General features: G+C 34.5%; 1 protein-coding gene across 1 annotated transcript; it reads right to left on the reverse strand.

Annotated features, from left to right (window-relative positions):
• Positions 1-237: 237 nt before the first annotated feature.
• On the reverse strand, positions 238-6,767 carry LOC121326671 (SPARC-like). Its single transcript, XM_041270027.1, has 8 exons — positions 6,708-6,767; positions 4,543-4,704; positions 4,201-4,309; positions 2,679-2,800; positions 2,308-2,428; positions 1,163-1,299; positions 833-969; positions 238-597 (listed from the first exon to the last, which is right to left on the reverse strand). Exons 1-8 carry the CDS (start codon positions 6,765-6,767, stop codon positions 402-404), a joined length of 1,044 nt encoding a protein of 347 aa, XP_041125961.1. The 3' UTR covers positions 238-401.
• Positions 6,768-16,550: the final 9,783 nt, after the last annotated feature.

A 16,550-nucleotide genomic window follows, 5' to 3' on the forward strand; every position in this document is an offset into this window, starting at 1 on the left:
CTCTTTGAATAAAACATCAAGCATTTTTCAATAAGGGAGGGTAGATATATGGTTACTACAGGTGTTCTGAAGAGGTTATTTCTGGGCTGGTTTACAATTTCTTAGCTTTGATTTATCCACACATAAGGTGGTTTTTCTAACCGATATAGAGTGTTGAATTTTGGTACTGGCAAAGAACAAGCTATGGGAAACATGATGTAATTAAAAAAAAAATGTATATATGGAGAAGCAGTGAAAGCCCATCTCACCTGCCTATAAAGCTGTACGCATGTTTGTGGACTCAGCTTATTCATTCAGCATTGTATCCTTTATGGCACCATGTGTTCCCCCATAGTGGCTCCTCGTGGCCTTTTTATCAACTAGGTATATCCCAGTTGACTTTAGACCAGCCTTCTGTGTTACTACATAAAAATAAAAATACACTTGGGTGACAGAAAATGCTCCTTACCATTTTTTATGCCAAAACAGGAACACCACTCTTTGAGGGAGACTCTTTTGTCTCGGCTGGTGTCGCACTGTTTAAAGAAACGAGATGTGCAGTGACCCATGGGAATTATTGAAGCCCGAAGAGGAGCAAGCTCAGAGTGACTCAGGTACCTGAAATACAGAGCATTCATTTAACTTTTGGAGTAACTCCCTAGGTAATTACAAGGAGATACCTGGGAAGAAATTATTTCAAATATGGCTAATAGTTGATTTGGACAAAATTTAACATAAACGACTTCTCTACTGGAATGGCATTCTTTGGTGTGCACAAAATAGAAAATGGAGGAAGAGGTATTAAGCCTCAAAAGTTCATATTAGCAAAACCATTAATTTTTTTTCTGCTTACCCATCAGCTGGCTTTCGATCAAGTTGACCAAACTGCCAGTGAACTGGATATATGTTCATGAGGTAATTAAAGTTGCATCTTTGCCGACCATAGACACTAGCTTTGATTTGTGCCTGAAGGTTGTAGATTTTCTTAACCTATGGCAAAATGTTATATAACGCTTTTATATGTTAACAAACAACAGTGGTAGATTTCAATGTTAAATTTGTTTAAATTATTAAAAGCAAAAAAAAAAAAAACATCTCTAGTGAGTTCTTTTTTGTTTCATAAGTAAGTAAAACAAAACCGGCCTACTTGCAGAATAACCTCATTTATAACTGTTATACTTACAATTATTTTCTGTTTCTTTGTCAATAATCCTGGGTTCTTTAAATCGTATTCATACAGATGCACCAGAACATCTTTCAGCCACTTCCGAATAAGAAGAGAGAACTGAGACAACTCATTATCTAGACATGGTGCAACGTCTACATGAAACAAAAAGGTCAATTTAAAATTCATGCCCTTTTATTACGTTGAACAGATGATTATAATAATTAACTTAATATTTATTTGTTGTAGCCAATAACCCTTTTCTTTTAAGCTATTTAAAAAAATTCACCTTAATAATTGTCCCCATTTGTATTAAAACCCTTAAAGATCAAGTTAGCATCAGATATAATTTGAGTGGATTTTAAAAGGTTTATCTGATGTTTTCAATCATTTCAAGTTGATGAAGTATTGACATTATTCTTTTTCTCATGCACATGATTTATTTTGCTTTGAGCTTGTCTGAGAGTCTTAATGGCCGGCACTGACCAGACTTCTTCACTCCATTCAAAGCACAATGAGAGTAGGTGTGGATGGCACAGCTAAAAGTCAAATTACTTCAATTGAATGATGAAGGCTGTTCAGGGTTAATATTTAATTAAGATTCAGACAAGCCCAAAGGAAGCCAGGTAAATACAAAATAAGGGAAATGTAAAATCTATTAAAATCACATTTGAAACCACTAACATTTTAACCTCCTCAGTCCGTGTATCCACTAAAATTGATGTTTGAATTTTCTGTATAAATCATAAACTAGGTTTTTAGGTGCTGGAACCTAAAATACATTTAAAAAGAGCCTTTACATAACCTCCTGGTGTGGTTTGTATGAAACAGTGTTTTTATTAGTGTATTAAACAGTGTTTGGCAACACTCAAGTGTGACCAGCTTATCCCTTTAAATCAGGGGTAGGTAACCTTGGCTCTTCCAATCAATTCCACTGCAGGACTTTGCTCCAACCAGACCTTTAATTATTTAATTGACCTCCAACAGGGTCAATTAAATAATTAAGGATCTGGTTGGAACAAAGTCCTGCAATGGAATGGATTGGAAGAGCCAAGGTTACCGACCCCTGATTTAAAGGGATATCTTGGCCCAAAAAAAGTGAATGTAGAAATTTAGTGACACTTATCTTTCAACTCAAACTGTGCAAAACATGGAAGACTTACATTTGCAGGCTCCAGTATAATCCAGATGAAGGCGCTGTCCCGGAGAAACGTCTTTAAAAGTACACTTTGCTGCGAAGAGATGACAGGAATTTTCATATGTTTTGTTGTCTGTGCCACAAACCTAAAGAATACAAATACATCAGGATCAGCACCAACATTTCACCTTATTTTTGAAAGAAATTAAGTTGGTTAGCAAGTTATGCAAAGAGCACATATAAATTTCAGCAAATATGTTTATAAAAAAAAACATATTATGTACCCACAGAATAAATCTAGTTTACATTACTTAATGCTTAAATTATAGCCCTCATAAAATGACATAGAACAACCATGATATATAAAATAAATAAATAAATAAATATAAACCTCACCATGTCAGATTTGCCAATGCTTGAAGGACATGAGTTGGGATCCTGGCAAACACACCTTGGCTTATTCTCTGTGTTGACATTGCACACCTTTCCACGTGGGCAGTGGTGGTTTTCACAGGGGTCTAGCATAACGCATTTAAGATATTTACAAAATTAACATCCTTAGACTAACTGATTTCATCAATCTATGCCCCGCCCAGATAAGCTGCTGCTGCATTTTATTGGAGAATTTTACAGGTCTGGGGAATCACTCGGGACTGTGTCAGACACCTGACATTTGCTATCCTACTGTCACCTCTAAGTTGGATGGTGAAATCCAAGGTGATTCCTCAGTACTATAAAACACTATATGAAAATCTCGCCTGAGGGAAAAGTTGATCAAAAAAACCTGTGACAAGGCTGAGGCCTGCCCCTGTGAATAGCATTGCTGTGTTAGTTAGAATTAATGATCAGTTAACTCTGGCCACATGCCTTAAAAAGAGGCTGGAAAGCCAGTCCTTTGTTTGTTCTTGTTCTTGTGTACCAGCATGAAGATTCAGGCCTGCGTGGAACTATGGAGAGTGAACCAGCGAACCAAACCTGAGGCCCACCATAGGTTTAACTGGGATCCTTAGCACCATAGGTAGGGATTACTTTAGGGATATTAACCCCAAATAAATATATATAGTTTGTGCAAGAAGGTTCCTGAAGCAGGACCTCCATTTTAGTGGGAGCAGCGCTCAGCCCGAGCTTGGCCACCTTTTGTTTGATGGCTGTTTTCTCTCATTGTGTTTTATTTTGCTTTTTTTGTTTTTTGCATTATGTATACTGTATAATCTCCTGCACATGGGAGACCATTATTGGTACCCTAGTGGTGACCATGTACTACTGCGCCTGACTGCCTGTAACTAATAAAACCTGGATGCCTGAATTGCGTTTTCAACTCCAAACCCTGGATACCCACACAGTAACTGAACTCCCCTGTTACTAACCCTGAAGACAAATGAATATTAAATGCTGATTTGAAGATTCTTTTTTACTATGACTGCTGTATCAGGCACAATGGAAAATGTGAATATTCACTGCTTATAATCATGAATCACTGATGCAGATAACGACCACAAAGGGTCAAATTCACAACGACTACAATGATAATTGAACACAGGACACCCTAGACAAAACAAAACGAATGTAAAAGAAATAAAACAATGGTACTAAGAAATAAACATCTAGGTATGATTGCAGGTACAGTATTTGTTTCTAGGTGATTTGTTCAAGTCAGTATATGTTTCTTATACGTGCTTGTTGTAGCCTTTGTGATTTGTATACAGTTTTTTTTTTCCTGAAGTTTCTGTTTATAAAAGTATGCATGTATATATATATATATATATATATATATATATATATATATATATATATATATATATATATATATTATATATCAAAAGGTTTTAGGTTTCATCCATGTTTAATACCACAAACTAATTCCAGACTTATGGTTTGTACAGATATCCAATATTTTTAAAAGGAGTATTAAAAATACCTATATACTCGTCCACTGGATACTCATTATGATCATTAAAATGTTGTTCCCAAGAATCCTCAGCATTATCTTCCTCTCGTGGGTTACCAGCCTCTTTATAGTCTTGATCCTGTGTGTGAGGTGAAAGAAAACAATGCATATAATACTCTATATAGGTTGTGAGACTACAAAACAAACTGCAAAAAACAATAACACATTTAAAATTTCCAGAACACTACATTTCAGTGATGGACCATGGGAAATATATTTTTTCACTGTGGGCTTAATGCTGGAGTACTGAAGGTTAGTGTATAACCACACACAGGTCAAATGGAAAAATAACTGAATGTATTAAATACATACCACTTTAATGTTTGAACTCTCCAAGGATTCTGTGGTTTTAAGATATTCTATCAGAGCCCCATTTCTGCTCAATATGTCCCTTCTGTTTGAATCTGAATGAAGTGGCTGAACAGTTTCCATCTTGTGACGCAGTATGAACATGTCTTTGCTCGTTGATTCATCCTGCAGGAATGTATCCAAAAAACATGGCATTTTCAAAATGTGCACTGCCTGTTTTCGGAATCCTAGTCTGCTTTTTACTTGCCCCTTGGGTTGTAGCTGCCATTCTTTCTTCAGAATTAAGCTATTATATATATATATATATCTATAGCTCACCCTTTATAACGCTATAGTGGTGAGCCATAGTTACAAGACTGTGCTATTTGTGTTCCGCCTTATAGAGTAATGGCTACTGTAATGGCATTATGGAGCAAACGGGAGCCACAATCCTACCATTTTATAACCGATTCTGCACATAACTAAACACGTTATATATTGTTTGCTGTATTGTTATTTCACTATTGTTGGTGAATAACCAGAAAGAATCATTTATTCTCTGAGGAACTGTGATAGGAATCTGCCATGTGACAGGGGCATCAGTGAAAGAGCATCATTTTCCCAAGAGCATCTCCACTGTCTTCTGCCATGCCGACATGCTACATTAAATTTAATTTGAGTATAAGAAAGACCCTGATAAAATAAAAATACAATTGAAACTTTAAATGTGCACTTACCCTGCTCAATCCTGGAAGAGCAGCAGAATTCAGATCATGCAGTAGTACTGTACTAACATTCAAGGTATTTTTGGTCCTTAAAACTCGACTGCCATTTGTGCCTGAAACACGATTCTGTGCTTTTACTTATTTTTCCCGACATTCTTTCTGGCTCATCAGAAGAGACACTATTTTTAAAGGGCTGAGCCAAACTTATCTGCTTCTGTTTGCTTATTACTACCACTCATAAACAGTACAATTCAATAAGCCTACAATTTCTGTTTTATGCCAACCGATTACACAAGACTAAATGCAAGTCCAAATTATGAAGATGAAATTTTGCAAACCAATGATACACAAAGTGCTTAACGTGCATACAGCTGCAGGAGCCAGTGGTCATGTGAATAGTCCAGACCCAATGAGAAACTTTCAGCATCTATGGTTGCTGAGAAAAAAGAAATTTAACATATCTACTAGAGTCCGAATTGAATGTTGTTGGCTCTACATGAGGTACCTAGCGCTAGAATCTATCGCAATGGCACCCAGTTTGCACCCCTGATTTAATATTAGTCAAATTCATATGATATTCAGCATTACTTTAACTGCATCTCCTCAAGTTATTGGAGATTGGAGTCTGTCCAAATGTCACACATTTTTATATCTATAGAATCACACATTCATTTATGATGAACACACTTTACAGTTATGGCCAAAAGTTTTGCATCGCCTAGAATTTTAGGATTGAAACATCTTTTTTTTTTTTTTTAAATGAACATATATGAATATAATTTAGAAATTTTAGTTAACATCATGTAATCAAAGAAACTACAAAAGATAATGCAAAGGTCTACTGGAAGCCATAATAGTAGGACAGTATTTCATGATAGATTTCGAAATGTCACATTTTTCAATTATTTTCTGTTTTTTGTTAAGTACGGTATTTTGGAAAAAAACAAACAAACTATAAAGCGGTATGTAATTCAATATGCTAACTTAACATTATTCAGCAGGTTTAATTTTTATTTATTCTATAGGGTAATGCAAAACTTCTGGCATAGCTACAAATTTATAGCATGGGATAAATGTCACTGTTACTAACCTTTGGCAACACAGTGGAGAATTTGTGCAAATATCTTTTTCTACTTTCGTCAAAAAAGTTGTTAGGAATGTATTGGCTTCTGGAAAATTTGACTTCAGCATAGTTATCGTCTCTGACTTCTACAGTCCTTTTAGCAGTAGGTCTTACAAGAGTTCTCCCAGGTGTAAGAGTGAAATAAAAACATTGGCCCGATGGCATTGTGGTTGTAGGGTCTACTCTAACTGCACCATTACCATCACCTTTCTTTATAAATTCTGCAGTCAGTATTTTACTTTGACTAATAGCCTGGCCATCAAGAGTAGGATGCTCCCAAGATTCAGGCCCTTCATTCCTCTCTTCTGTTTGGGTTACCACTTGACCGTCCACAAAGTTACCTTCATCCCAGCGGTCAGTTGTAGTTGAGACTTTGGTTTTCCCCTCAAATTGTGTACCATGCTCAATGTTGTTATCTCCTCTTTGTTGTGTAATAGTGATCTTTTTTGCTTTGGATGTGGCCTGAATAATGTTGTCTCCTCTGGGGGTTGTGGTTTTAGTTGTGGATGTTGCTATAGTAACAGGTCTGGTTGCTGCAGTTGTAGTTTTCATTCTGTTAAGCTGTATGTGAAAACAGTAATAGGACATGTCATGTGACACTTCACATTTATTGAATTTACCCCAAAGTCCTGCTGTGGGAACTAATCCAGATAAGGTTAAGGAAAAACTTTTAAAAAAACTTAAAAAAAAAAAGTAATGAACTTTAAAAGCCTAAAAAATAGCATACTGATGTAAGTGTTGCATTATCATGGCTTCCTAACTATAAAACATTCAATGCTTGTATATGTATGTTTCTTTTAATATTACTATTTTGCATTATTGCTATAAAGCAATTCTTCACAAAACAGGAGGTCCATTATCTATCTATCTATCTATCTATCTATATCTATCTATATATATATATATATATATATATATATATATATATATATATATATATATATATATATATATATGTTTAAAAAAAAACTTTGAGTTTATAAAATTAAGGTGAACCTACCAACAGCTGCCAATATCGGAGCCAGATCAAGTAATTTAGAGGATGATAGTCCCTCATCTGTACATGGAAGAAACAGTGACACTTTATTCATGTATGTTCATGTATATGTTTGTCCAGTTAAACTAAGATGAAATCCAATAAATCTTGAAGACATGCTCAACATTATAGGATTAGTAGTGACTAGTACGGAAGTATGTTTTCCCTCAAGCTGAAAGTATTCAAATGAGTTCCCAGAATGAAGTGGTTTTAAGGTTGGGGATAAATCATTACATTTTTGTTTTGATGTTTTTTGAACGCGTCTTTATTTAAGATAATTTCTAAAATTATGTGGATGATACAATGTTTGAGGCCAAATAGGAGAAAGAAAATACTGGATAAAGGTAGATTAAGTGTCTTTAAATTTTAAGAAACATATATTTAAATATGTAAAACAAATACCGGTATGCTATGTTATAGAACTTGAACAGAAATTAATTGGAAATACTGGTATTTTTTTCTTTTTATAGTAAGAATAGTGGTACTTTAAACTTCATTTGCACGGGCTTTGTTAATATTTCCATCAGTATTTTGGGTACGAAATCTAGGCCTTGCTGCCTTTAGATATCTAATATTTTTCAGTTACCATAAGAAACTCACTGTTTCAGAGGTATGGTATTTTTTATGACAGGTTATTTGTTATTTAGTATGAGTCATCAGCTATATATTTTCAAACAATGTAGGTAATTACACAGCGTACGTTAATAAATAATTTTAAATAAATAAAAGGTATTTACAATTAAAAACTTGATATTAACTCACGCAATAATTTTGGTAAATAACATATTATTTGATGATTTTATAAATTACGTTTTTTAACAGTATTTGAAATGTGGGTCCTGTTCACAAAACTTTACAGACTGTTCTTTTAGGTTAAATAAAGCTTTGAAAAAACAATCCTAACCCTCTCTAAAACAGCTGAAAAAACATTCCTTAAAATAATCCTTAAAGTTTTGCAAACAGGGTACATCGAGAGGTTTTTACTTACTTGTGGTCTTTGCCTGTATGCATAGTATGGTTGCCTGTAGGTGAGTAATATCTGTCAAAATGGTAGAATACCAGTGTACAATTAGTGTTTAGACATATTTTTCAAATGCAAAACAATAAAGGACAGAGTTATTTTGTAAGATGTTTGTACTGCATGGATATTTTTTCCTGACTAATCTGTTAAACCAAAACCAGACAGAAAATGTCCTAAGCATTATTTACAGTTTGCTATCGACCTGTGTGGTACCCTAAGACCACTATGTGGTCAATACAGGGTGTGGATGTTGTGTGTTCTGAGGAATAAGGGTGGTTGTTCTGTTGTGTGCCCTGGCACTGTAACGGTGTTGAATGCTTCACAAAGCCAGTAGGGGGCAGTATATTGACAGTAAGAGTTAGTCTGTTGAATTTATGTATCTCAAATAAAACAAAATGACTAATTTGATTCAAACTTTTTCCAAGTCCTTGTTATTCTCAAAATAACCAGAAAAACATTCTATTGCTTTGTGAACCGGATTCTGTGTTATTTCTGTGTCTGTAACAAACCACGACCTACCCCAGATTCATCACTTGAGCTGTCTGGCCCTGCTCCATAATAGTAATTCTGAAAAAGAAAAAAAAAAATGTCAGAAGAATAACAAACACATTTTTAAAATGGTTACATACCTTTAAAAAAACAACAACTGTGACATTGGATTATAGTTAATCTAAAATCATGATCAAGCTCAAACTGTATAACAAAGAATCACAGATATACAATATTTGACACCGATGTACTTGCAACCAGACTTGAGAGGTTAATTGGAATTTGCCTAAGGGTACAAATTGGGTTTGGTACTCAACCATTTAAAGACTATCACTGTAGTGACTCACATAATTAAATCACATACCATGTATTCAAGGAGTTTAGGTAATGGTAAATGCAATATTAAAAGTAGATTTTGAATGTCACAAATAAAAGTGTGTTCTGTGATGGAGCAAAGCCATGGGTAAAGCTATGCCTACTGATATTGTCGACCTTGATAGGTCAACCTTGTGTGGTTTGATTGTTTACAAAATTGGGGACTCTTTTAAGTTGTATTTATTTAATACTGTCTTTGATTAAACAGTGCATTAGAAATGGGAATACAATTCCAACCACTTAAACAGCTGAAAATGATTCATGAATGGCAAACTGGATTTTAATAATCAACACTGACTTTTAACGTTTGGTGAATAGGGTCTAATAAGTTATGGTTTATTTATTTTAATAGCATCCATAAGCAGACTTTTTGTAATTACACCAGTGTCATATTTTCCTTTTACTTTTAAATTACAATATTTTCAAATTGGATGTCCCTTAAATTGATGTGTGTGTGTGTGTGTGTGTGTGTGTGTGTGTGTGTGTGTATATATATATATATATATATATATATATATATATATATATATATATATATAAACTTAAACAATGGGTCACTTTTAACATAACTTACTAAGGGGAAATGGAAAATCCAACTCATCATCATTTCAATATGGTAGGACTAATTTACAATACTTACAGAAACAGAGAAATGGATGGACAAAAGTAAAATAAATAAACCCCAAATCTTCATCTTAAAATGGTTAATCCTGCAATACAAAGTAGATATTATAATTCTATTTGCAGTGTTTAGCAAATTGCGTCAAATATATTTTTACATTTTGAGACGGTGGACAACTGGCTGGATTGATTCAAAAGCATGACTTGTGCTTTTTCCTAGTCTTTGGTGCTATTTTATCAAAAGTTCAGACATAGGAGGACCTGCTTTAAACATACCACTAATGTTAGCAAAAAAGAGAATCTTCTTTCCTTATATTCTATCAGACTTGAAAACAGGGGTTAGACAAACGAATATACATGTATAGCACACATGTTATACAAATGATCATGCATTTTACACAGTACATAAATCTTCCTGTCTAAAATGTACTGGGAATTATTTGTCCAACACTGTAAAGAGAAATCGTAAAACAATTATGTTTTTCATTAGATTCAATTAGGCAAATCAAAACATTGGAGATATGTTTATGGTCTTTTATTGACGTTTGTTGACAGCTGAAGTTTTACAACTTTGCCGATCGCATTTTTGGTCCACATCACTGTTTTACTTTGGCAGCCAATCGTTATATCCAGTGAGATTAAAGTTGCAATCTGATTAGATTACGAAATTATACAACTGCCATTTTTCACAGATCGCACACCATTCAAAATGTCTGCGCCAATCAGGTCACAGCTTGAAATTTTAATTGAGCCTTCTTATACATTTAATCAGATACTGTTTCACAGTTCTAATGCCACCTTTTTTTCTGTGGACATTTACATGAGTATGAAATATCGCAAACACCATAAAGGATGTTTGTAGGTGCTACATATGGCACTGTTTTCAAATGGTGGTACATAACAAAGTCACACCAGTTACACATTAATGCACATTTTAATGATTATAGATTATAGCTGCTGCCCTTATCTTTCCTAGATGATGTAACAGGGTATCGTAAAAGTATGAATTTATCAAAGTTCTTTTTAGGATTTTCTTTTGTATTATTGTTTCTCTTTAAAAGCTATTACACCATTACCACACTCAAAAATATATTTCTGTTCAGGCTAATAAGATAATCTTGAACTGTGCAAAGATATTAATAACACATTTCCCACAATGCAGCATTAGAAATCACAATTCCAGATCTGGAATTATTATAAGAACTTTGATAATTTACGATGAATATGAACTACAGATGTCTTTATCATTTTTATTACTAAAGATTTGTATTAATGAATTTACAAAAGTGACAGCATGCTGAAAAAAAAAAAAAAGGTTTCACCACTGTCTACATACCTGACCAGGCATGTATCATACAATGTGTGTGTGTGTGTGTGTGTGTGTGTATATATATCTATATATATATAGATATATATAGATATATAGACACAGACACACACCCCCACACACACACACCATTACGTTAATGACATACTTTAATTAATAAATAGTACTTACTACAAGGAAAGTAGAAATTCCAATTTCAGTACTCTTATTCCAGAAAAACCTAGTTTGTTTCCCTATTCCTGGAACTCATTATTTATGGTTCTCCTGCAGCAGCCCAAGAAACAATTATTAAGATAAGTTTATGATGTCAGTAGGTGTAACATCTCCCATTTGGCTTAGAAACTCCCACACTTCCATTAGAGCAGGGTTGTCAAACTCAGTTCCTGGAGGGCCGTAGTGTCTTCTGGCTTTCGTTCCACCCGAGCTCTCAATTACTTAACTGGTCTAATTATTTGATTAACTGGACACATTTAACACTTCTTGTCAAGCCTCAAAATGTTTCATAGGTCATGTACCTTGAATCAAGTGCATTTTTAAAACCATCAACTGTAAAAGACCTTTATGAAAAAATATGAAATATGTCCAAATGAACAAATAATTAGATCAAGTATGTTAATAGAGAGCTTAAGTTGGAATGAAAACCAAAAGACCCTGCAGCCCTCGAGGACTGGAGTTTGACACCCCTGCACTATATCATTGCAACCAGTGGTCTTCCATTTTAACACAATATCTGTCACAGAACATTTTGGCAAACTGGTAAGAACACATCGTTGCCTAGGAGACTTCAAATAAATGTTACAGCCTGCTACCATACACTACATAATTGGACCTGGACCAAACACTGTCTCTTTCCCATCTGTACTGCTAACAGTGGTGACCCACGACCTGTGTGTGCTGTAAAGGGCTGATCTCTAGGTATGTAGAGAATTAGTGTAGAATGCGTTTGTGTACAGGCTTATAGAGATGGGATCACGCAATACGATGAGTACGACTGCGTTTGTAGTCTTGATATCAGGATCAGCAAGGTGTTGAAACAGAGGAATGGCAAGAGATTGCAGATAATTATATGCATGTGTTCCCTACTTAGGATTTTTTTTTTTTTTTTTTTTAAGGTTGAATAACTTTCAGAGGTAATATCAAAATTGGATAAGTCTCCCCTATTACAAGGGGGGTGGACACTTATCCAACCAAGCTATTTCAGTTTTTATTTTTAATTAATTTTCTACAAATTTCTAGAATATTTTTTTCACTTCGAAGATGTGGGGTAGGATGTGTAGATAAATAATAATAATAAAACAACCATTTTAATGCATTTTAATTCCAGGCTATAAGGCAAGAAAAGGTGAAAATTTTGAAAGGGGGTGTAGACTTTCTTTAGGCACTGTATTGGTAAATACAGCTAAATAAACATTTTAATGTCCATAGCTTAAACCCACTGAATATGTAAATCCTGGTACCTGTATGCTGGTTCATGCATACTGTGGGTTATTAATACGTAATGTGAACTTCAATGAATTGTTAATTGAATATCAATTACATACTTACTGATTGAAGGCTATTATAGTGATGACATTAGTTGGCCTAGTGTAAACAAAAAAATGATGTCATCTGTGAATTGTGTCTTATGTGTTATTGCAAAGACATAACCCAACCATTATTTGTGCTTCCATGCGTTCTTTCATCTTCTAGAGTTTATTATAATGTGAAATATTATTTATTTGATGAAGAAAATAAATTCAAAACATGACACATCAAGTTGTGCTTTCAGGAAATTGTATTTAAATAAATTAAAAAAAACAAGGTAAATTCTGTTACATGCATACAAAAAGAGCACAGTAACATACTGTAGGTTAACATAGATATACAAATAACTTTAATTACACATCAGTAAAAGTTAACATCTAATAGATACCAGCTTCACCATGTTACAGAAAATATGAAAATATTGCTAAGTGCTGAGATGTCTAGTAATTTAATATCTGCACACTTGAATAACATTTCCCGATGCTAAAAGTGACCTTTCCGTGCCAAAAACAACATTATTAACTATGGGAGATGGTGCCTTTTTCTCTTTGTCCCCTTGTCTCTGGAACTCCCTTCCAAGGTCTTTCAGAGACTTTTATACATTGGCTTACTGCACTGCATAGTTTTTATTGTATTGTTTTATGTATATTTATGTATTTGATGTATTTCTTTAAATGTATATTTATGTATTTTAATGAAATGCACTATACTAAATACATAAATATATATTATTATTATTATTATTATTATTATTATTATTATTATTATTATTATTATTATTATTATTATTATTATTATATGGCCTGTTTCAAGCCCCACACTTTGAAGACTGCAGCAGTGTTGGTGTGCAGATTACAAAAGTTTAATTCTTAGGGGTGCATGCTGTTTATTTTCTGAAGGCTCTGCAGCTGCTGTGGTTGGCACTTCTTTCTCTGCAGAAGCTTGTGTGGTTCCTTGCTGCAGCTGGTGAGTTGCCTGGTGTTAGCAATCTAACGTCAGCTAGTGTAGTCAATCCACAGTAGGCAGTCTGGACTGAGGGGCTGGCTGGTTGCCTGCCTCCTGTAGGAATAACCTTAGGGATAGTGGGGCCTCTGCCCTGGCCTGCTGGGATGACTGGCCTGTTATTTAGAATTGATATGAGATTACACTCTGACATGTTCTTGCATCCCAAGCTTTCATAAAGATATTCCTTGTTTAAATTGACAAACAATAGATTTTGTATTTTAATTCCTGTAACTTTTCAGAGCTTGCAGTTATTTTATTTGCTAAAAATGAACCAACATAAACAGCTTAACTAATTAATATCCTTTAAAGGATGGATAAAAATTATTTATAACCCAGGACTGGTGTCAGTATTTTCATTATTGGGCTCCTTACAACAATTACTTTATTGCCACATTATCATTAATAATTATAGTATTTTTGTAAATGTACATCCATGCAGTTTGGTTACTGTGTACTACACTATAAAAATACAAAATGCAACATTTACCTCCATTCCACGCTGAAGCTGTAAGTAAACAAGTTTTGGGTACGTCTGCACGACAAATGAGAAGGTTTCAGATTAAAGTCATTAGGGCAATATTGTGCATTTAAATTCCTATAGGTGCATTAACCATGAATTAGCTGCTTTATTAAAACATACCTACTGTTGCTGTGGGAAATGGAGCAGGTATTGAAAACTGTATCCAGGGAACTTAAACAAATATGCAATATGATGTGCTTTGTGTTGTCAGTAAAAATCTACAGTGTTTTTCAGTAATGTTGCTGTTTTGTTTTTCAGCTGTCTGCACTGTAGATTGAAGAACAGTATGTTGGCACCACCTGCTGGTAAACTGAAGCATTGACTGTCCTGTGGGTAAAGCTCGAAGCAAAAACACGAGAAAGTGTGCATCTTTCCAGAGACAATCCGTAGCTCATTTGCACACCTTGAAGTGGTTCTGGGTCTGGTGCTCAAGTTGATCTCCAGGTCGTCCTGGCTGTTTGGGACACATCTGGAAATGTTACTGAATAACTTTTTGTAGGCTACAACAGTGTAAAATCATGCCTGTTTGTAAAGCTAAAGAATGCGTAAAGTTTAATGGACAAACATTTTATGTTTTTTTTTTTTTTATGTATATACCTCCTTCTGCTGGATGTAGTATAATACTACTGTACATCCCAACTGCAGGGGTGGAAATACGACTCTCATTGCATAGCAGTCTGATCCATTCCTGGTTTTACTATGAGATTAGTAAAACACACCTGAGCTTGTTATCTATACACCCAGGCTAATCAAGCACCAATTAAAACATGGAATGGGTGGCACTGCTATGTAATAGGAGTCTTATTTCCATCCCTGCCCACTATTTGCACTGATAAGCAGTCTACTGTGCATTATTGTTTGAAGATTGGTGAGATGTAGGCTGGTCAAAATGATAAAAATATTGATATGTACGTACACCTATGACAGCTGCTTGGCAGGGTATTGTTAACAGTCCATTATGTAGTATTCTAATTCAGGTGGATTTGCTAGGCACAAACACATTTGCGAATTGAGCAAACAACTGCTATTTTCCAACTTCGCACAACTGCTTTGTGCTGTGTTGGAAAATATCAGTTTTTGTGCAAAAGCACTCATTTTTGCGAGGAGGTTGTGCATTGCTTAGAATATCGGTGCCTATGTGATTCTCTCTCCAACCCAACCCAAGCACCACACACACACACACACACACACAAACACACATTGTATATTATGGAATCGAAAACAACTACTGTTATGGGGAATTTATATTCAATATATAAAAATATTCCACATTTAGTACACATTCAGCCCTCTATTCATAAAGCTTTACAGTTAAAAGTTAATTAAATAAAACTAGTTTTATAGAAAAGCATGTCAAAGTTTATTGAAGTATACTTTTGTCATGTTGGAGGAGTTTGCCAATTGTTGGGTCTTCCTGTATATCACCTATTAACAAAAGTGGAACAGAAGAGATTGGTTTATTTTTTTCTATAGCTGTATAGCATGTGTCCATACAGTGCACTCAATTTAATCTGTGTTGGCTATTCTTTCACAACATAAAAGGGAAAAGCAGGACTAGAAAGATGTTTTCACTGAATTAATTGATTTGTAGAAAAATGTAACACTGCCAACCTTACTGACTACCCTATTTACTCTGTTTGCTCATTATTTTGTCTTCTGTAAAATTATTTCAGTTATTGTATGGAAACGTGTCCTTTAATGTGCACCTTTTGTTGCACATTTGTCGAAGTGTGTAATTGGGGACCTCTTTGGGCATGGTTTGCTTTTTCTTTGAAATTTTACAGTCATCACCTAATGTGGTTCTGCCATGGTGCCAAAGGAGCATCTATGCAAATATTTCAAAATGTTTGCCTGTTGAGTGATGTGCAATATAATAGTCACTTTTATTTTATTCCCAAGCACAATTTGGCAAATTTTACACAAATTAAATGTTTTGGTCGACCTAACCCTGTTCCCATTTCTCATCGGATAACGGCTGATTCATTCTTTAACTGTATTTATCAGAAATAATTTCGAAGAGTAGATTGAATCTATGTAATGTGGATTATTAATCAATAAGCTGTGCAAGGCAGACGAGAAAGGCAAATTATACAGTATGTTTCCATGGAAGATTTGCTTTCATTAGTGGTGTCTTACAAGTCCACTTTCCAGATAGAACAGATGTTGCTGTTGTCCTAAAGTTTTTACAGGTTGTAAAGAAAATCAGTGGAAGGTGGCAAAATTAGTCCATAAAATGCCCGTTCTTATTGAAGTGGAAGATACTGAG

This window comes from Polyodon spathula, chromosome 2 (genome assembly GCF_017654505.1).
Source record: "Polyodon spathula isolate WHYD16114869_AA chromosome 2, ASM1765450v1, whole genome shotgun sequence".
Classification (NCBI taxonomy): Eukaryota; Metazoa; Chordata; class Actinopteri; order Acipenseriformes; family Polyodontidae; genus Polyodon; species Polyodon spathula.